This window comes from Pseudophryne corroboree, chromosome 3 (genome assembly GCF_028390025.1).
Source record: "Pseudophryne corroboree isolate aPseCor3 chromosome 3, aPseCor3.hap2, whole genome shotgun sequence".
Lineage (NCBI taxonomy): Eukaryota > Metazoa > Chordata > Amphibia > Anura > Myobatrachidae > Pseudophryne > Pseudophryne corroboree.
The window spans coordinates 573,646,713-573,668,567 of record NC_086446.1 but is presented as its reverse complement, the minus strand read 5'-3'; the positions used below and the strand labels follow the sequence as shown (position 1 = coordinate 573,668,567).

Sequence of the window (21,855 nt, the reverse complement as noted above, 5' to 3'; positions counted from 1 at the left end):
TAAGGAAGGATTTTGAATCCCGGGTAAGACTCATACCAGCCACACCAATCACACCGTATAACTCGTGATACAATACCCAGTTAACAGTATGATAACAACTGAGCCTCTCAACAGATGGCTCAACAATAACCCTTTAGTTAGGCAATAACTATATACAAGTATTGCAGACAATCCGCACTTGGGATGGGCGCCCAGCATCCACTACGGACTACGAGAAATAGAATTACCGGTGAGTAAATTCTTATTTTCTCTAACGTCCTAAGTGGATGCTGGGACTCCGTAAGGACCATGGGGATTATACCAAAGCTCCCAAACGGGCGGGAGAGTGCGGATGACTCTGCAGCACCGAATGGGCAAACTGTAGGTCCTCCTCAGCCAGGGTGTCAAACTTGTAGAATTTATCAAACGTGTTTGACCCCGATCAAGTAGCTGCTCGGCAAAGTTGTAGAGCCGAGACCCCTCGGGCAGCTGCCCAAGAAGAGCCCACCTTCCTCGTGGAATGGGCTTTTACTGATTTAGGATGCGGCAGTCCAGCCGCAGAATGTGCAAGCTTAATCGTACTACAGATCCAGCGAGCAATAGTCTGCTTTGAAGCAGATGCACCCAACTTGTTGGGCGCATACAGGATAAATAGCGAGTCAGTCTTTCTGACTCCAGCTGTCCTGGAAACATAGATTTTCAGGGCCCTGACTACGTCCAACAACTTGGAAGCCTCCAAGTCTGTAGTAGCCGCAGGCACCACGATAGGTTGGTTCAGATGAAAAGCTGATACCACTTTAGGAAGAAACTGGGGACGAGTCCTCAATTCTGCCCTATCCATATGGAAAATCAGGGCTTTTACATGACAAAGCCGCCAATTCTGATACACGCCTGGCCGAAGCCAAGGCCAACAACATGACCACTTTCCACGTGAGATACTTCCATTCCACGGTTTTAAGTGGCTCAAACCAATGTGACTTTAGGAAATCCAACACCACGTTGAGATCCCAAGGTGCCACTGGAGGCACAAAAGGGGGCTGAATATGCAGCACTCCCTTAACAAAAGTCTGAACTTCAGGTAGTGAAGCCAGTTCTCTCTGGAAGAAAATCGATAGAGCCGAAATCTGGACCTTAATGGAACCCAATTTTAGGCCCATAGTCACCCCTGACTGTAGGAAGTGCAGGAAACGGCCCAGCTGAAATTCCTCCGTTGGGGCCTTCCTGGCCTCACACCACGCAACATATTTTCGCCATATGCGGTGATAATGATTTGCGGTTACTTCTTCCCTAGCTTTAATCAGCGTAGGAATGACTTCCTCCGGAATGCCTTTTCCTTCAGGATCCGGTGTTCAACCGCCATGCCGTCAAACGCAGCCGCGGTAAGTCTTGGAACAGACAGGGCCCCTGCTGCAGCAGGTCCTGTCTGAGCGGCAGAGGCCATGGGTCCTCTGACATCATTTCTTGAAGTTCCGGGTACCAAGCTCTTCTTGGCCAATCCGGAACAATGAGTATAGTTCTTACTCCTCTTCTCCTTATTATCCTCAGTACCTTTGGTATGAGAGGAAGAGGAGGGAACACATAAACCGACCGGTACACCCACGGTGTCACTAGAGCGTCCACAGCTATCGCCTGCGGGTCTCTTGACCTGGCGCAATATCTTTCTAGCTTTTTGTTTAGGCGGGACGCCATCATGTCCACCTGTGGCCTTTCCCAACGGTTTACAATCAGTTGGAAGACTTCTGGATGAAGTCCCCACTCTCCCGGGTGGAGGTCGTGCCTGCTGAGGAAGTCTGCTTCCCAGTTGTCCACTCCCGGAATGAACACTGCTGACAGTGCTAACACGTGATTTTCCGCCCATCGGAGAATCCTTGTGGCTTCTGCCATCGCCGTCCTGCTTCTCGTGCCGCCCTGTCGGTTTACATGGGCGACCGCCGTGATGTTGTCTGACTGGATCAGTACCGGCTGGTTTTGAAGCAGGGGTTTTGCCTGACTTAGGGCATTGTAAATGGCCCTCAGCTCCAGAATATTTATGTGCAGGGAAGTCTCCTGACTTGACCATAGTCCTTGGAAGTTTCTTCCCTGTGTGACTGCCCCCCAGCCTCGAAGGCTGGCATCCGTGGTCACCAGGACCCAGTCCTGTATGCCGAATCTGCGGCCCTCTTGAAGATGAGCACTCTGCAGCCACCACAGCAGAGACACCCTGGTCCTTGAAGACAGGGTTATCAGCCGATGCATCTGAAGATGCGATCCGGACCACTTGTCCAACAGGTCCCACTGAAAGGTTCTTGCATGGAACCTGCCGAATGGAATTGCTTCGTAGGAAGCTACCATCTTTCCCAGGAGCCGCGTGCAGTGATGCACCGACACCGGTTTTGGTTTTAGGAGGCCTCTGACTAGAGATGACAGCTCCTTGGCCTTCTCCTCCGGGAGAAACACTTTTTTCTGTTCTGTGTCCAGAACCATCCCCAGGAACAGTAGACGTGTCGTAGGGACCAGCTGTGACTTTAGAATATTTAGAATCCAGCCGTGCTGTTGTAGCACCTCCCGAGATAGTGCTACCCCGACCAACAACTGCTCCCTGGACCTCGCCTTTATCAGGAGATCGTCCAAGTACGGGATAATTAAAACTCCCTTCTTTCGAAGGAGTATCATCATTTCGGCCATTACCTTGGTAAAGACCCTCGGAGCCGTGGATAGACCGAACAGCAACGTCTGGAATTGGTAATGACAATCCTGTACCACAAATCTGAGGTACTCCTGGTGAGGATGGTAAATGGGGACATGCAGGTAAGCATCCTTGATGTCCAGTGATACCATGTAATCCCCCTCGTCCAGGCTTGCAATAACCGCCCTGAGCGATTCCATCTTGAACTTGAATTTTTTTATATATGTGTTCAAGGATTTCAAATTTAAAATGGGTCTCACCGAACCGTCCGGTTTCGGTACCACAAACATTGTGGAATAGTAACCCCGTCCTTGTTGAAGTAGGGGCACCTTTACTATCACCTGTTGTGAATACAGCTTGTGAATTGCCTGTAACACTGCCTCCCTGCCTGAGGGAGTGGTTGGTAAGGCAGATTTGAGGAAACGGCGGGGGGGAGACGTCTCGAATTCCAGCTTGTACCCCTGAGATACCACTTGAAGGATCCAGGGATCCACCCGTGAGCAAGCCCACTGATTGCTGAAATATTTGAGACGGGCCCCCACCGTACCTGGCTCCGCCTGTGGAGCCCCATCGTCATGCTGTGGACTTAGAGGAAGCGGGGGAGGACTTTTGCTCCTGGGAACTGGCTGTATGCTGCAGCTTTTTCCCTCTACCTCTGCCTCTGGGCAGAAAGGACGCGCCCCTAACCCGCTTGCCCCTATTGGGCCGAAAGGACTGTACCTGATAATACGGTGCTTTCTTTGGCTGTGAGGGAACATGGGGTAAAAATGTAGACTTCCCAGCTGTTGCTGTGGAAACGAGGTCCGAGAGACCATCCCCGAACAACTCCTCACCCTTATAGGCAGAACTTCCATGTGCCTTTTAGAATCTGCATCTCCTGTCCACTGCCGAGTCCATAACCCTCTCCTGGCAGAAATGGACATTGCACTTATTTTAGATGCCAGCCGGCAAATATCCCTCTGTGCATCCCTCATGTATAAAAGTGCGTCTTTAATATGCTCTACGGTTAGCAATATAGTGTCCCTGTCTAGGGTATCAATATTTTCCGACAGGGAATCTGACCACGCAGCTGCAGCACTGCACGTCCATGCTGAAGCAATAGCTGGTCTCAGTATAACACCTGTGTGTGTGTATATATAGACTTCAGGATAGCCTCCTGCTTTCTATCAGCAGATTCCTTCAGGGCGGCCGTATCCGGAGACGGTAGTGCCACCTTCTTTGACAAGCGTGTGAGCGCTTTATCCACCCTAGGGGATGTTTCCCAACGTGACCTATCCTCTGGCGGGAAAGGGTACGCCATTAGTAACCTCTTAGAAATTACCAGTTTCTTATCAGGGGAAGCCCACGCTTCTTCACACACTTCATTTAACTCTTCAGATGGAGGAAAAGCTACTGGTAGTTTTTTCTCTCCAAACATAATACCCTTTTTTGTGGTACCGGGGGTAACATCAGAAATGTGCAACACATTTTTCATTGCCTCAATCATGTAACGTGTGGCCCTATTGGAAGTTACATTAGTCTCATCGTCGTCGACACTGGAGTCAGTATCCTTGTCGACATCTGTGTCTGCCATCTGAGGTAGCGGGCGTTTTAGAGCCCCTGATGGCTTTTGAGACGCCTGGGCAGGCACAGGCTGAGAAGCCGGCTGTCCCACATTTGGTATGTCGTCAAACCTTTTATGCAAGGAGTCGACACTGTCGCGTAATTCCTTCCACAGCACCATCCACTCAGGTGTCGACCCCGCAGGAGGTGACATCACATTTATCGGCATCTGCTCCGCCTCCACATAAGCCTCCTCATCAAACGTGTCGACACAGTCGTACCGACACACCGCATACACACAGGGAATGCTCTGACAGAGGACAGGACCCCACAAAGCCCTTTGGGGAGACAGAGAGAGAGTATGCCAGCACACACCAGAGCGCTATATAACACAGGGATCCCACTATAAATGAGTGTTTTTCCCTTATAGCTGCTTATATAATATATACTGTGCCTAAATTTAGTGCCCCCCCCCCTCTCTTTTTTACCCTTCTGTAGCTTGTACACTGCAGGGGAGAGCCAGGGAGCGTCCTTCCAGCGGAGCTGTGAGGGAAAAATGGCGCCAGTGTGCTGAGGGAGATGGCCCCGCCCCTTTTCCGGCGGACTTCTCCCGCTTTTTCTGGAATTCTGGCAGGGGTATTTTTACACCTATATAGCCTTCCTGACTATATATGGTGTAGATTTGCCAGCCAAGGTGTCTTATATTGCCCTCAGGGCGCCCCCCCCAGCGCCCTGCACCCATCAGTGACCGGAGTGTGAGGTGTGCATGAGGAACAATGGCGCACAGCTGCAGTGCTGTGCGCTACCTTGTTGAAGACTGAAGTCTTCTGCCGCCGATTTTCCGGAACACTTCTTACTTCTGGCTCTGTAAGGGGGCCGGCGGCGCGGCTCCGGGAACGAACACCAAGGTCGGGACCTGCGGTCGATCCCTCTGGAGCTAATGGTGTCCAGTAGCCTAAGAAGCCCAAACTACCACCTGTTAGGTAGGTTCGCTTTTTCTCCCCTTAGTCCCTCGCTGCAGTGAGTCTGTTGCCAGCAGATCTCACTGTAAAATAAAAAACCTAAATATACTTTCTTTCTAGGAGCTCAGGAGAGCCCCTAGTGTGCATCCAGCTCAGCCGGGCATAAGAATCTAACTGAAGTCTGGAGGAGGGTCATAGTGGGAGGAGCCAGTGCACACCAGTAGTCTAAAGCTTTCTTTTAGTTGTGCCCAGTCTCCTGCGGAGCCGCTATTCCCCATGGTCCTTTCGGAGTCCCAGCATCCACTTAGGACGTTAGAGAAATGTGCTTTCTTTCTACCTAAATATAGACCAAAATTCCCCAACCTGAAAACAGGAATAGTCCTCTTTCCCTGACTCTCCCAGTGACCAGCACCATCTTCAGTCCATTTGCCAAGAACTGACTTGAAATATTGTGGTAGTGACAAGCTTGGTGTCCAGTGAGGCCACTCTTAGGTTACCAAATTGGGCATGTTCCATCTGGAAGCTTCATGGGTAGAACACTAAGTGGCTGGGCCATATAGCGGGGGGAAAGTACGATTTCAACTGATCACGGACTGCACAAAGCTTGGTTTGGCTTTACTAAATGTGCCATGAGATTTTAATGGATTGCTGTCAGTAGTTGTAGTATTGATATGTTGTGTTGTATGCTTCTGGACCCCATAGCCACTGGGATGGCCGTAGTTCCTCCACATACTTCTTGGCATCGTTGGGGACTTGTAAAAAGGCTGTCTGCTATCGGCCTGTGTGCGACCGTCTTTCAGTTGTGAGGATTCAGAGAATTACAGTTTAACAATTATTTATTTATTTAGTTCAGAGCAAATTCTGTGTTAAAGCCTGTGGCCCTAAAGATTGTAAGTGATGGTGAGAGCTGAACGTCAATGTTTGTGATACTATGGATGTAATGCACACCAGAATGTGCCTATTCTATATAAATGAATGTTAAATAATAAAAAGCATCAAAGTTTATCCCGGATGTTTTTCTAATGCTTTACAATGTGGAGAAAACTTTTAATTGTGTCTTCTCTGTTCAGCACCAGCGGGCACACAATGATCCGGTGGCAATGAACTACACCTTTGCCCAAGTGATTACTGCCGGTTCACATGCTCCCCATGAGCTGAGAAACCTTCAGAGCCGCTGCCTGGTACCCGGATGGTACGCTACGCACCTGGAGAGGTGGCTGACCTTCTACCCACCAAGTCAGGTGGGTGCAGCACACAGAATCTTGTCACAGATACTTGCCACTGTGGCCCAGAGTTATCAAGCCTTGAAAAGTGATAAGTTGCACGGTGATAAAGTACCAATCAATAAGCTCCTGTCTATTTTTCAAATCCAGCCTGTAACGTGACAGTTAGGAGCTCATTGGTTGGTACTTTATCACCATGCAATTTATCACTCTCCAAGGCTTGATAAATCTGGACATGGTTTCCACGAAGCTCCTTAATTGGGACATAGTTATGGGATTATTGAGGTTGTGGTGGTGTACAGTGCTAACCCATGTATGTAATAAAGGAAGGAATTTGACACTGATATCCACAACACTGATCATATGATACGGGTCCCTGAAGGCTGAGGTTTCTGCTGATATCTGTAATGACTTTCAGTAGGCGATGTGTTACTGACAGGAACACATAAGCATCAGCTTTTGTCCCCGCTATTCATGGTCCTGTTTTTTGGTAGCATTTATGCTGGCTGCCTTCTCTATATACAGACGGGTGCACACCACTTCACACTTTTCTAGCTGAGTTTAACGTTTGCTTCCCCAGCTTCATATAGTGGACGGTCAGGAACTGAGGAACCACCCTGCTGCAGCCATGGATAACATCCAGAAGTTCTTGGGAGTAACGCCACATTTGAATTACACACAAGCCCTCAAGTAAGTCTAGGCAAAGCATTGAACATGTATTAACCTTGTCTAACTTCTACTGTGCTATAGGGGTGGGCAGTTGGTGACCACGGAGGCTGTAAGTAGAACTGTCACAAGCAGACATCAGTGGTGTAGCTATTCACGGGTTTGTAGACAACCTATATTCAGAGTGTTTAGTGTTTGCTTGCTCCTATGTGCTCATAACGTTTTAGTGGCATTTGTCTAAGGTCTGAGCACTTCACTTCAGTCTAGACTGTAAACAGGTCAATATTTTGTTGCTCTAGGTTTTCAGCACATTCTTACTCTTTGCATCAGGTTGTTATACAAGACTCCTTTTCAGATTCTTGCTGTAGTAAAACAGGTAGAACTTACAAGGCTGTATATTGTGCAGTACAATATGTGAATGGCTATTCCTATTTTGTCTTATGTCCTAGAGGATTCTGGGGTCCACATTAGTAACATGGGGTATAGACGGGTCCATTAGGAGCCATGGGCACTTTAAGAGAGGGGGGGGGGAGGAGGAGGAGGAGAGGGGGGGGGAGGAGGAGAGAGAGGGGGGGGAGGGACCAACTCTAGAAGTTAATGGTTCTCTATCTCCGCTGACAGGACACTGAGCTCCTGAGGGTAAGGATCGCAAGCCCACGAGGCGACCGCTCACTCCCGCAGCATGGCCGCCACCCCCTAACAGAGGCAGAAGTAAGAATAGTGGTGAGTACAGCGCCGGCGTCCCGGTTAGCTGGTCGCCAGTGGGTATGGCGGCACAAGGGTGGGAGTGCAGCTCTGACAGGCTGTGCTCCAGGAAGGCTCAGTAACACTTCGTGTAGGCGCTTGGAGGGGCGTCCTGGGCCAGCGCAGTCACCCTAAACTGGTCACAGGGGCTAATCCCGCTGTTAGCATAGAGACCTCCGGACAGTATAATCAAATTTGTGCGGGAAGCCGCGCGCCATTACATGGAGCGGGGATTCTCCTCAGAGCGGATCCAGCACTCACCAGTGCCATTTTCCTCCCTGCAGACACAGAAGAAATGCTGACAGGGAGCCCTGACCCTCCACATCACTCCAGTTACTGCGGTGCCAGGTTGTTATAGACAGGAGGGGGAGGGGGGGGGGGGGGGGTGTGAAGTGTTACTAATAATTATGGTTGGTTTCTCAGTGCTGGGCTTTTATCATAATAACTGCTCCAAAAGGTGCTGTGTGGCTGGTTCCTCAGACTCTGTGACTCTCTGAAGGTACTCTGGGGGGAACTGTATCTGACATTTTCCTGTGTGTGTAGGTGTATATCCCACATTACCATGTCTAAGGACTCTGTGTCCTGTGCTGTAGAGTGTTTATCTTCTCCTGAGGAGTCTATCCCATGTACTCGGGACTGCAATATACTGTCTCAGCCTTCTGAATCCGAACCCCCATGGGTGGATTCTTTAAGGGGAATGATATCCCAGATATCTACAAGGATGTCACATACTTAGAAAGAAGCGCAGTTTTTGAGGAAATCTGTGGAGGGTTTACAGTATCTGGCCCCCACTACTTCATCAAAAACCCCACCTACATACCCACAAAAGCGTACACTTGCCCAGATAATGCAAGCTGACACTGATACCGACTCTGATACAGGGGACGGCGATGGGGATATGCAGGGAGGGGATGCATCCCTTGCAAAAAGGATGCAACTAATGATTGAAGCGATTAGGGATGTTTTACACATTTCTGAGAACGTACCTGAACAGGTGGAGGAATCTTATTGTACAGAAAGTAAGAAATCGTCGCTTACCTTTCCGGCTTCCAGGGAGTTAAACTTTGTTTGAAAAATCCTGGGAAAACCCAGAGAAAAAATTCCAGATCCCAAAAAGGGTTCTCATTGCTTTCCCTTTTCCTGAAGAGGATAGAAAAAAGTGGGAAAACCCACCTATAGTTGACGCATCTGTATCTAGGTTGTAAAAAAAAAAAAGTGGTTTTACCTGTTCCTGGTTCAACTGCTTTAAAAGAACTGCTGAAATCAAGATTGAGAATACACTCAAATCACTATATACAGCTAATGGCGTCGCTTTACGGCCCACTATTGCTTGTGCGTGGATTTCTAAAGCCATAGTAAAATGGTCAGGCACATTGCTAGAAGACTAGATACTATGGATAGAAGTGACATTGATTTGTTCTTACGTCACATACAGGATTCTGCAGGGTTCATGGTGGAGTCCATGAAGGACCTTGGCATGCTGAATGCACGGGCTACTGCTATGGCGGTCTCGGCGTGCAGAGAACTCACTAAGTCAATGGACTACGGCTGCGGAATCCAAGAGAAGTGTGGAGAACCTACCCTTCACAGGTCAGGCTCTGTTTGGGGAGGCTTTGGATGCATGGATCTCCATTGCAACTGCGGGTAAGTCAACTTTTCTTCCCTCAGCAACACCACCGGCTAGGAAGTCTTTTCTTTCGCCTACACTGCAATCCTTTCGGACCGCAAAATTTAAGGAATCCAAACCCCCTCCCACCTTCTTTAGAGGAGTTCGGGGAAAGTCCAAAAAACCTGCGCCATCAGGTTCCCAGCAACAGAAGTCAGGTTCTGCTTCCTCAAAATCCTCAGCATGATGGTAGACCTCCCTGCCTGGAGGTCGGGCAGGTGGGAGCAAGACTAAAAGTCTTCAGTCATGTTTGGGCGTCATCATGCCTAGACCCCTGGGTAATGGATATTGTGGCCTAGGGATACAGACTGGAGTTTCAACAACTCCCACCTCACAGATTCTCAAATCAGGCTTACCTGTTTTGCTGACACAGTGCTATCCTACAGGAAGCAATTCAAAAATTGGTTCAAACAAATGTCATTGTTCCTGTTCCACTCCACCTACAACACAAGGATTATTACTCAAACCTGTTAGTGGTACTGAAACCGCATGGTTCGGTAAGGCCGATATTAAACCTAAAGTCATTGAACCCCTACTTGAGGGAATTCAAATTCAAGATGGAGTCTCTAAGAGCGGTGATGTCAGGTCTGGAGGAGGGGGAATTCCTGGTATTCCTGGATATCAAGATGCATACCTTCACATTCCGATCTGGCCGCCTCACCAGGCTTATCTCAGATTTGCGCTGCTGGACTGTCACTAGCAGTTCCAAGCTCTGGCATTTGGCCTCTCCACAGCACAGAGGGTGTTCTCCAAGGTCATGGCGGAGATGATGCTACTAGACGCTAAAAGCGTCTTCCAAGGGGAAGTTGTTGCAGAGTATTGCTCTCTCAACGCGTCTACTCCAGGGTCATGTGTGGATCCTGAATCTTCCAAAGTCACATTTGGAGCCGACAAGGAGACTGCCCTCCCTGTTAATGATACTCGATACGGAAGTACAGAGGGTGTTTCAACCGGTGGAGAAAGCGTTGGTGATCCAATCAATGGTCCGGGAACTCCTGAAACCGGCAAGGGTATCGGTTCATCAGTGCATTCGTCTTCTGGGGAAGATGGTTGCCTCCTACGAGGCTCTTCAGTACGGAAGGTTCCATGCGAGGTTCTTCCAACTGGATCTCCTGGACAAATGGTTAGGATAACACCTTCACATGCACCAGCGGATACGCCTGTTGCCGAAAGCCAGAATTTTGCTAATCTGGTGGCTACAAACGTCTCACCTACTTAAAGGCCGCAGGTTCGGGATTCTGAATTTGATCCTCCTAACCACAGATGCAAGCCTCAGAGGTTGGGGAGCAGTCACCCAAGGGGAAAACTTCCAAGGAAGATGGTCCAGTCAAGAATCTCTCCTTCCCATAAACGTTCTGGAACTGAGGGCCATTTACATCCGCCTTCTACAAGCAGCACATCTTCTGCAAAATCAAGCCATACAGGTTCAGTCGGTGTCCTACATAAACAGACAGGGCGGAACGAAGAGCAAAGCTGCGATTTCGGAGGTAACAAGAATCCTCCTCTGGGCAGAAAAGCACACGGTGGCGCTCATTCCGGTAGTGGACAACTGGGAAGCGGACTTCCTCAGCAGACAGGATCTCCATCCAGGAGAATGGGGCCTCCATCCGGAGGTGTTCGCAGAGGTGACAAACCGATGGAGGGTACCTCTGATAGACATGATGGTCTCTCGCCTCAACAAGAAGCTTTGGAGGTACTGTTCCAGGTCGAGAGACCCATACGCAGTGGCGGTGGATGCACTAGTCACTCCGTGAACGTTCCAGTCGGTGTATGTGTTCCCTCCACTTCCGCTCATCGCAAAGGTTCTCAAGCTCATAAAAAGAACAAGAGTTCAAGCGATCCTCATTGCTCCGGACTGGCCAAGACGGGCTTGGTACGCGGATCTTCTGGAATTACTGCTGGAGGATCTGAGGCTTCTTCCTCTTCGCAAGGACTTTCTCCAACAGGGGCCGTTCACCTATCAAGACTTGCGTTTGACGGCATGGAGGTTGAACGCCAGATCTTGGCTCGGAAAGGCATTCCAAAAAAGGTCATTCCTACCCTGATACAGGCTAGGAAGGGAGTAACGTCAAGGCATTACCATCGAATTTGGAAAAAGTATGCGTCTTTGTGTGAATCCAGTGGAGTTTCAACTTGGACAGTTTCTCTTCTTTCTGCAAGCAGGTGCAGCCTACGCTTGGGCTCCATAAAGGTCCAGATTTCGACCTTGTCCATTTTCTTCCAGAAACAATTGGCGGCTCTTCCTGAGGTTCAGACATTCTTGAGAGGGGTTCTGCATATTCAACCACCCTTTGTGCCTCCTACGGCACCTTGGGATCTATATGTGGTGCTGCAGTTCCTGCAATCGGATTGGTTCGAACCTTTACAGGACGTGGACGTCAAGTTTCTTACTTGGAAGGCGGTCACTCTGTTGGCGTCTGCTCGACGCGTGTCGGAATTGGGGGTGTTATACTGTAGGAGCCCCTATTTAATTTTCCATGAGGATAAAGCTGAGCTCAGAACGCGTCAGCCGTTTCTTCCAAAGGTTGTGTCAGCCTTTAATATTAATCAACCTATTGTGGTGCCAGTGGCTACTGACTCCTCAATTACCTCAAAGTCCTTGGATGTTGTGAGGGCTTTGAAAACGTATGTGAAGAGAACTTCTCGTCACAGGAAGTCGGACGCTCTGTTTGTCCTTTATGATCCCAACAAGGTTGGGTGTCCTGCTTCTAAGCAGACAATTTCTCGCTGGATCAGGTTCACTATCCAGCATGCTTATTCTACGACAGGCTTGCCGTGTCCAAAATCTGTTAAGGTCCGCTCTACTCGTAAAGTGGGTTCTTCCTGGGCGGCTGCCCGGGGTGTCTCGGCTCTTCAGCTTTGCCGAGCAGCTACTTGGTCAGGGTCGAACACGTTTGCTAAGTTCTACAAGTTCGATACTTTGGCCTCTGAAGACCTAAAGTTTGGTCAATCTGTTATGCAGGTACCTCAGCACTCTCCCTCCCGTTCTGGGAGCTTTGGTACATCCCCATGGTACTAATGTGGACCCTAGCATCCTCTAGGACGTAAGAGAAAATTGGATTTTAATTACCTACCGGTAAATCCTTTTCTCGTAGTCCATAGAGGATGCTGGGCGACCGCCCAGTGCTTCATATTCCTGCATTGTTACTTGGTTCAATTTTAGTTCAGCCGTTGCTGAATCGTTCCACGTTGGTTAGCTTGGCTTTCCTTTTGTTGTACGTGTGAGGTGGTGTGAATCTTGCCAATATCTGTGTATTTCCTTCTCTTGAAGTATGTCCGTCTCCTCGGGCACAGTTTCTAGACTGAGTTTGGTAGGAGAGGTATAGAGGGAGGAGCCAGCCCACACTATTGATCTCTTAAAGTGCCCATGGCTCCTAATGGACCCGTCTATACCCCATGGTATTAATGTGGACCCCAGCATCCTCTACCGACTACGAGATAAGGATTTACCGGTAGGTAATTAAAATCCTATTATTACAGCACCAATAAAAGAAAAACCTTCAGAGTAGTATCATGTAGACAAATACTGCTGTATTTCGTAGTTTTCACTTCTACATCACTAACTTGAACTCATTACTTCTTGTCCTTTTGAAGTGCTTGCACCTTATTAACAAACTGGTTGGTCTGTTCCTTCTTCACAATGCACCTGTCATGCATTCACTCTGCTTTACTGCTATGCAATGGTTCTTTTAGTGATGACTTGTGTGGCGTTCATCTCCACACAGAGACACATCTCCCTCACCCTTCTGTTGTATTCACTTAGGTTTGATGAAGCAAAAGGATTTTGGTGTCAGCTGGTAGACAGTGGGAAGACTAAATGCCTTGGAAAGAGCAAAGGCCGGAAATATCCAGAAATGGAGTCTTCGGTGAGTGCAGTAGCCGCAGCTAATGATAGTAAGGGTCATAAACTGAACTTCCTAGCACTGTGTTCCAGCATCATGCTGGACTCTGGAATTAAACCTCTCACCTTTCCTCGGAGGCTTGAGCAGTAATTGCACTAGCTTGAGCCAATCAGTGAACTGTTGATATTGTAGTGAACATGTACAAACCATGCTGGAAAACATGCATTAGCTAAACTCTTGGTGTAATTAGTGCTACAATACTCTGTAAACAAAATTTCTGAAAGTTACTGCTTATGTACTTGTCCCTTTAAGTATTAATTGGCAATGCTCAAACAACTGACTGCCCACGATATGCCCAGCCCTACAACTAGTATCTGTCCATGTGAACATTGTAAGACACACACACACAATATAGGATGCAGATGCTGACTGATCACACACAACCATTCACAGCCATCCCTTTCTCCTCTCTTTATAGTCCCGGAGTTATCTTGCAGACTTTTATCGAGAAAATAACATTGAACTATCAAAGCTTCTGAACCGATTGGGACAACCTCTGCCAACATGGCTCCGGGAAGATCTTCAGAACTCAAGCAGAAGCTGAGCTTGGTCTCCACATGGGAGAAGTGAACAGATCCAACACATGTGACAAAGGCCTCTCTTGCCAGACTGGTTATCATTTCTTCTTTAATGTGGCAATTATCCGCACTACAACTGTTCATCGTTCCTTGTAGGAGCAGATAGACTTAAGTTGTCATTATTGTGGAATATGGACATCTTGTACTGCAATGACGAACATCACCATCTGGCTATGACAAGACCTCCTGAAACTAGGAGACAGGGGCGTGTTGTGGTTAGAAATGCACCTCATGTGCAAAAGTGTTCAACATGTGTTACATAGGATCTTGGGCATCAAGAAGTGAAGTCGCACAAAAAAGCCTATTCAGGTTGTTTAAGGAATGAGGGGCATTCATGAATCTAATGTGTTTATATGGCATGTAGTTTTGCTTTCTCATTCGTGGATTCCTCTCCTCTAACATTCACACCTTGACATCAGGACAACTTGCATCTGTTGCATGTTCTCCTGCCGGGAAGGTTATTTTATGAAGCTGTGCAAAAGAGCATTTAAGTCCATTTTAGCACTGGGATCTTATTTTAGTTATATGTATGGATAATGGATATAGGAATGAACAGGCCTAAAACCTACCATTCTTCTGTACATGAGCACTATATATTCCTGTTCTAAGGTTCCAGTCTTCCCAGTACCCATCCTGACAGTGGCATTCATTTCATGTGTGAGGAGTCTATCGTTCTGCTACTTCCAATCAAGTCATCTGCACATTACTCAGTGGTTGTGAACTTGGATTTTCTTGGTATGTTGAGGGATAAATAACATGGACTGAGGTGGTTTTATTTGCACAGTGTTGCTCTGTGTAGCAGGAGATTTGGGTAGTGACTTGACCCATATCCCCCCTTTAGAGGAATTACAGTTCACAGTTTTGAATGGAGTCAATAGGTCATCTCCTATACACTTCATTACTGTCAGCTAGCATCCAATGAGAACATATAGAGAAAAAAAAAGTAAATAGACGTTATGGCTGCCTGTATTCAATCCATAAATTATATGCCACCTTTATAGTCCAATATTGCTCATTTAGAGACTGAGGATAGTGCAGGTAACTGGCTAAGGGCCCCAAGCAAAGTGAGGCTTCAAACTGTTCCCAGCATGACTTACCCTATATCAGTATAGATTAAATAAATCTGCCCTAGCTTCAGTGTTGAATATGGACTACAAAAAGATCTGTATAATCTTCCTCCTGGAATTGCAGCAGTTGACCACTGGAGGGCAGTGTAAATTGTGATTTTTTTAAATCTCATTGACTCAGTAATGTTGCGATTGGAGGTAGTTCTAGGTTATACAGATAACATTCCTTGTAGTCTGGGGTTGTCAGGTCCTCGGCTTCTACATGAAATAAAGTGGAAACTATACTCTGTTCACTGGTTAATTCTGGGGAATGGCCCTTTTCCTACGTGGAAAATAGGATTTAGGACATTACCCTTTTCTTCTCAAATGGGTTTTTAATCATATGTCATTCCGCAGCGATACTCTGTATTTTAAAGGTTCTGCTCTACACAATATTTTGTCGTCTTAACAGAATGTGAGGGGAGGGAGAGCAGATGGATAAGGGGCATTTTTACACAAGCTTCTTAAATTAAGCTGTAGGTATTGTGTATTTTGTAAAAATGGTCCATTTACTCTTGTATGTTGAAATGTATATAGTATGCAATATAGTATTTTATGCCATGTACCTTTTTTTTTTTTTTTTTTTTTTCAGCGGGTTACAAATCGTGCAACCAGAAGCTTAAACGCCAGGGGAAAAAAAAAAAAGATACATTTGGTATTTTGTCAACAAGCCCTCTGTCCCCCTACTGCACTGGACCCTCATGTATTGTGTCATTCACATTGAATGATGATAATGGAGAAATTTTTGGCTCTCGCAGCTGAACACATCTAAATAAAAGCTAGAAGTAGCATTCGTGGATTCACTAAATGTTTTGCTTGTGCTGATCATTTCACAACATAAATCTGATGTTAGTCCATGTCAAACATGAGCTCTTGTCAGGTATTTATTCAGTGTGTAAAAATATTCCCTCCTGTTCATTCTCTGTTAGCAAATAGTGTGTCTTACATAGGAGCCAGAGAACAGACCCCAGAACTACTACTGTACTGTGATATCAACCAGACATAGGGTTCTTCTATTGCATTAGTTTTCTGTTGTAGGAAAGTCTAAGCTTTGTCGCAGAGAGAAGAATAAGTGACTTTCCTGTTGTCTTAGAGCCTTATTCAGGTTTGTTAGCAAACCAAAAAAGCAGGCAACTGGGCAAAACCATGTGCAGTGCAGGTGGGGCAGATGTAACATGTGCAGAGAGAGTTAGATTTGGGTGGGGTGTGTTCAAACTGAAATATAAATTGCAGTATAAAAATAAAGCAGCCAGTATTTACCCTGCACAGAAACAATATAGCCCACCCAAATCTAAATCTCCCTGCACATGTTACATACGCCGCACCTGCAGTGCAAAATGGTTTTGCCCATTAGTGTGGTTTTGTTTTAGGTTTGCCAACAAACCTGAATAACCTCCTTAGTTCCTTAAACCAGGAGTTTAAAGTGGGAGCCATTATTCATGAGGCGAAAGTAACATCACTGAGGCTGGCCTATGGACAAAGCTGTTAAGAGAGAGAGAAAGTACCAGCCAAACTGATCCTGTCATTTTTTTCAAACAGAGCCTGTAACAGGGCAGTAAGGCTCTGCCCTGGCTGTCACGTTATCTCCCTCCAAGGCTTAGTACATAGGGGGTCATTCAGATCTGATAGATGGGCTGCGTTTTTTGCTGCCCTGCATTCAGATAATCACCACCTGCAGTGTGTGTATTTTCGCCGTGCAAATGTGCGATGCTACGTGTACGCCGAGCTGCTAAAATTCTTACTCTTCCAGTGCGATTGAATCAGGCTGATGGGGACCGGAGTCCACGTCAGACACCCTCCCTTTAAGACGCTTGGACACGCCTGTGTTTCCAGAACACTCCTAGTAAACGATCAATTACCACCCACAAAGTGCTTCCTCCTTTCAGTCACTTTTAACACCATCCCATCGCTGACCGGCGATCCCCGTTGTCCGGCGCACGTGCGCATTGCAGTGCATACACATGCGCTGTTATGACCTGATTTCCCGCTGTGCAGAAACGCACTGCAGTGATCCGATCTGAATTACCCCCATAGGCTCCTAAGCTACTTCCAACATTCCCATATGTATCTCTTGAAGTTTGTGGAGCTTATAATTACAGCTGAGATTTATGGTAGCCTTACCATTGTTAAATCTCTTTCTCTGACGTCCTAGTGGAAGCTGGGTACTCCGTAAGGACCATGGGGTATAGACGGGCTCCGCAGGAGACTGGGCACTCTTAAAAGAAAGATTAGGTACTATATCTGGTGTGCACTGGCTCCTCCCTCTATGCCCCTCCTCCAGACCTCAGTTAGTATCTGTGCCCGGCCAGAGCTGGATGCACCTAGTGGGCTCTCCTGAGCTCCTAGAAAAGAAAGTATTTGTTAGGTTTTTTATTTTCAGTGAGATCTGCTGGCAACAGACTCACTGCTACGTGGGACTGAGGGGAGAGAAGCGAACCTACCTGCTTGCAGCTAGCTTGGGCTTCTAAGGCTACTGGACACCATTAGCTCCAGAGGGATTGAACACAGGCCCAGTCCTCGGTCGTCCGGTCCTGGAGCCGCGCCGCCGTCCCCCTTGCAGAGTCAGAAGAACGAAGAGAAGTTGAAAATCGGCGGCTGAAGACTCCGGTCTTCATTAAGGTAGCGCACAGCACTGCAGCTGTGCGCCATTGCTCCCTTAGCACACCACACACTCCGGTCACTGATGGGTGCAGGGCGCTGGGGGGGGCGCGCCCTGGGCAGCAATTAGATTACCTTACTTGGCGAAAAGCACATAATACAGTCTGATAAACTGTATATGTGCAGTAACCCCCGCCATTAAAGTACGTAAAAGGACAGAAGCCCGCCGCTGAGGGGGCCGGGCCTTCTTCCTCAGCACACCGGCGCCATTTTCTCTTCACAGCTCAGCTGGAAGGAAGCTCCCCAGGCTCTCCCCTGCTGTATCCTGGTACACAAAGGGTAAAAAAAGAGACGGGGGGCACATAAATTTAGGCGCAAAACTGTGTATATAAGCTGCTATAGGGGAAAAATCACTCAGTATAGTGTACATCCCTGTATTATATAGCGCTGTGGTGTGTGCTGGCATACTCTCTCTCTGTCTCTCCAAAGGGCCTGGTGGGGGAACTGTCTTCAAATAGAGCATCCCCTGTGTGTGTGGTGTGTCAGTACGCGTGTGTCGACATGTCTGAGGTAAAAGGCTCCTCTAAGGAGGTGATAGAGCGGATATGTGTGTGGGAGGGTGTCTCCGTCGACAACGCCGACACCTGTTTGGATATGTGTAAGTGCTGAGGTAAAATTATTGCACAAAAGGTTAGGGAACAGAAAGGAAATCTACCCTGGTCTGTCCCTATGTCACAGAGTCCTTCAGAGTCTCTCTATGTTCACTATCCAAAATAACAAAGTATCGACACGGAGTTTAACTCCACTGTCGACTACGATAATGCAAAGTTACAGCCAAGAGGGCTAAAAGATATTCAATATATGATTATTAGAATAAAAGATGATTTGCATATCACTGATGACTCATCTGTCCCTGACACGAGAGTACACATGTTAAGGGGAAGAATGCTGAGGTAAATTTCCCTCCTCTCATGAGGAAAAAGAGCGGGAATCTCCAGACAAGAGACGGCAGCTTCCCACAAGAGAATTCTCAGGCTGTATCCTTTCCCCACTAGGGCCAGGATGTGTTGAGAATCTTCCCCTTGGGTATCCTGTTTGCACTAGCTATTCTCAGGGATCCTGCAGATAGTGTGCACATTCTAGTATACTACCCAGACCGGCGGTTGTGTCGACATGGGTTTATAGCGCTGTGGCAGCGTGGACAGGTACCTTATCAGCAGAGATTGAGACCCTAGTATGCATATAAATATTTTAAGATGCTGTCTTAAGTGATAGATATATAATTATAAAGCATGCCCAAAGGAACATGAGTATACTGGGTCCTAGAGACAAAATCTATGTCGATTTCTGCTTGACGTGTCCTGTAGAATATACATTGGACAGATGATGCCGACTTAAGAGGCATATGGAAGGCTGAGGATTGTGTGGAGAAAGGTTCTCGGGCCTGGTCTCCACAGCTATAGCTGGTGATTCTGATATTTTGCCTTATATTCCTGCACAGCCTAGGAAAGCACAACATTATTAAATGCAGCTTTTCGAATAAAGAAACAAGAAAGTCTGAGGTGCGTCCTTTCTTGTCAGAGCCGAGGGCAGAGGAAAGAAGCTGTACAACACAGCTAGTCCCCAGGAACAGAAGTCCTCCCCGGCCTCTACAAAAATCCACCGCACGTCGCTGGGGCTCCACAGGCGGAGCTAGGCCCGGTGGGGACACGCCTTCGTAAGTTCAGCCACAAGTGGGTTCACTCCCTGTTAGATCCCTGGTCAATAGAAATTGTATCGCAGGGATACAGGCTGGACTGTGAGAAGATGCCCCCTCACCGAGGACCCGGCGGGCTTCCCCCCCAAGAGAGGGAGCCAGTGTTAACTGCAATTCGTAAATTGTATCTTCAACAGGTGGTGGTCAAGGGTCCCCTCCTTCAACAAGAGGGTGTTATTATTCGACCATGTTATAATCCCGAAACCAGACGGTTCGGTTAGACCCATATTGTATTAAAGTCCCTGAACATATACCTGAAAAGGTTCAGGTTCAAGATGGAATCGTTAAGAGCGGTCATTGCAAGCCTGAAATGAATCGGGACATAAGGGATGCATACCTTCGTGTCCCCATTTATCCACCTCATCAGGCGTACCTCAGAATTGCGGTACGGGATTGTCATTACCAATTTCACCAAGGTAATGGCGGATATGATGGTGCTCCTGCAGAAGCAAGGTGTCACTATTATCACATACTTGGATGATCTCCTCATAAAAGCGAGATCAAGAGAGCAGTTGCTGGACAGCGTATCACCTTCTCTGGAAGTGAAACGGCAACACGACTGGATTCTATATATTCCGAAGTCGCAGTTGGTTCCTACAGCTCATCTGCCTCGCCTAGGCATGATCCTAGACACAGACCAGAAGAGGGTTTATCCCCCGATAGAGAGAGCTCAGGAGCTCATGACACTGGTCAGGAATCCATTGAAAACCAAAACAGGTGTCCGTGCATCACTGCACTCGAGTCCTGGGAAGGATGATGGCATCATACGAGGCCATCCCCTTCGGCTGGTTCCATGCAAGGACAATGGAACTTTCCGGACAAGTGGTCCGGATCACATCTTCAGATGCATCGGAGTGCTCACCTTCTCGAGGGCCGCAGATTCGGCATTTAGGACTGGGTCCTGGTGACCACGGATGCAAGCCTCCGAGGGTAGGGGGCAGTTACACAGGGAAGAAAATTCCAAGGTTTGTGGTCAAGCCAACAGACTTGCCTTCACATCAATATCCTGGAAGTAAGGGCCATATACAACGCCCTAAGTCAAGCGGAGTTCCTGCTTTGCGACCAACCGGTTCTGATCCAGTCAGACCGCAGGGGCTCATGTAAACCGCCAGGGCGGGACAAGGAGCAGGGTGGCGAGGGTAGAAGCCACCAGAATTCTTCGCTGGGCGGAGAATCAAGTAAGCGCACTGTCAGCAGTGTTCATTCCGGGAGAGGACACGACCTCCACCCGGGAAAGTGGTGACTTCATCAGGAAGTCTTCACGCAGTTTTGCAAATTGATGGAAACTGCCTCAGGTGGACTACATGGCGTCCCACCTCAATAAAAAGATAAAAAAAGGTTTTACGCTGGGTCAAGGGACTCTCAGGCGATAGCTGTGGTCGCACTAGTAACACCGTGGGTGTTCCAGTCGGTCTATATATTCCCTCCTCTTCCTCTCAGACCCAAGGGCTGAGAATTGTAATAAACGGAGGAGTGTGAACAATATTCTTTGCTCCGGATTGGCCAAGAAGGACTCGGTACCCGGAACTGCAAGAAATGCTCTCAGAGGACCCATGGCTCTGCCTCTCAGTCAGGACATGTTGCAACAGGGACCCTGTCTGATCCAAGACTTACCGCGGCTGCGTTGGACGGCATGGCGGTTGAACGCCGGATCCTAGCGGAAAAGGGCATTCCGGATGCAGTTATTCCTACGCTGATAAAGGCTAGGAAAGACGTGACAGCAAGACTTTTTCACTGTATATGGCGAAAATAGGTTGCTTGGTGTGTGGCCGGGAAGGCCCTACAGAGGAATTCCAGGGGGGGTCGATTCCTGCACTTCCTACAGTCAGGAGTGACTATGGGCCTAAAATTAGGATCCATAAAGGCCAAGATTTCGGCCCTATCCCTTTTTCTCTCAAAAAGAACTGGCTTCACTGCCTGCAGTTCGGACGTTGTTACAGGGGTGCTGCATATTCAGTCCCTTTTGTGCCTCCAGTGGCACCTTGGGATCTTAACGTGTGTTGGATTCCTAAAATCCCACTGGTTTGAGCCACTTAAGACCGTGGAGCTAAAATATCTCAAGTGGAAAGTGGTCATGCTTTTGGCCTTAGCTTGGACTAGGCGTGTGTCAGAATTGGCGGCTTTGTCATGTAAAAGCCCATATCTGATCTTCCATATGGAAAGGGCAGAATGGAGGACTCGTCCCCAATTTCTCCCTAAGGTGGTATCATCGTTTCATTTGAACCAACCTATTGTGGTGCCTGCGGCTACTAGGGACTTGGAGGATTCCAAGTTGCTGGACGTAGTCCGGGCCCTGAAACTTTGTTTCCAGGACGGCTAGAGTCAGAAAAACTGACTCGCTATTTATCCTGCATGCACCCAACAAGCTGGGTGCTCCTGCTTAAAAGCAGACTATTGCTCGTTGGATCTGTAGCACGATTCAGCTTGCACATTCTGCGGCTGGACTGCCGCATCCTAAATTAGTAAAA

The 21,855-nt window shown here is 47.8% G+C and overlaps 1 protein-coding gene across 1 annotated transcript in view; it reads left to right on the top strand.

Moving 5' to 3' along the window:
- Positions 1 to 15,841, top strand: part of NDST2 (N-deacetylase and N-sulfotransferase 2) — a 337,717-nt gene extending 321,876 nt beyond the window's left edge. Inside the window, exons 11-14 of the mRNA XM_063961347.1 lie at positions 6,219 to 6,389; positions 6,952 to 7,061; positions 13,211 to 13,313; positions 13,768 to 15,841. Of these exons, the coding sequence (XP_063817417.1) occupies positions 6,219 to 6,389; positions 6,952 to 7,061; positions 13,211 to 13,313; positions 13,768 to 13,893 (510 nt within the window). The 3' untranslated portion in view covers positions 13,894 to 15,841. The remainder of the gene's footprint in view (positions 1 to 6,218; positions 6,390 to 6,951; positions 7,062 to 13,210; positions 13,314 to 13,767) is intronic.
- Positions 15,842 to 21,855: the final 6,014 nt, after the last annotated feature.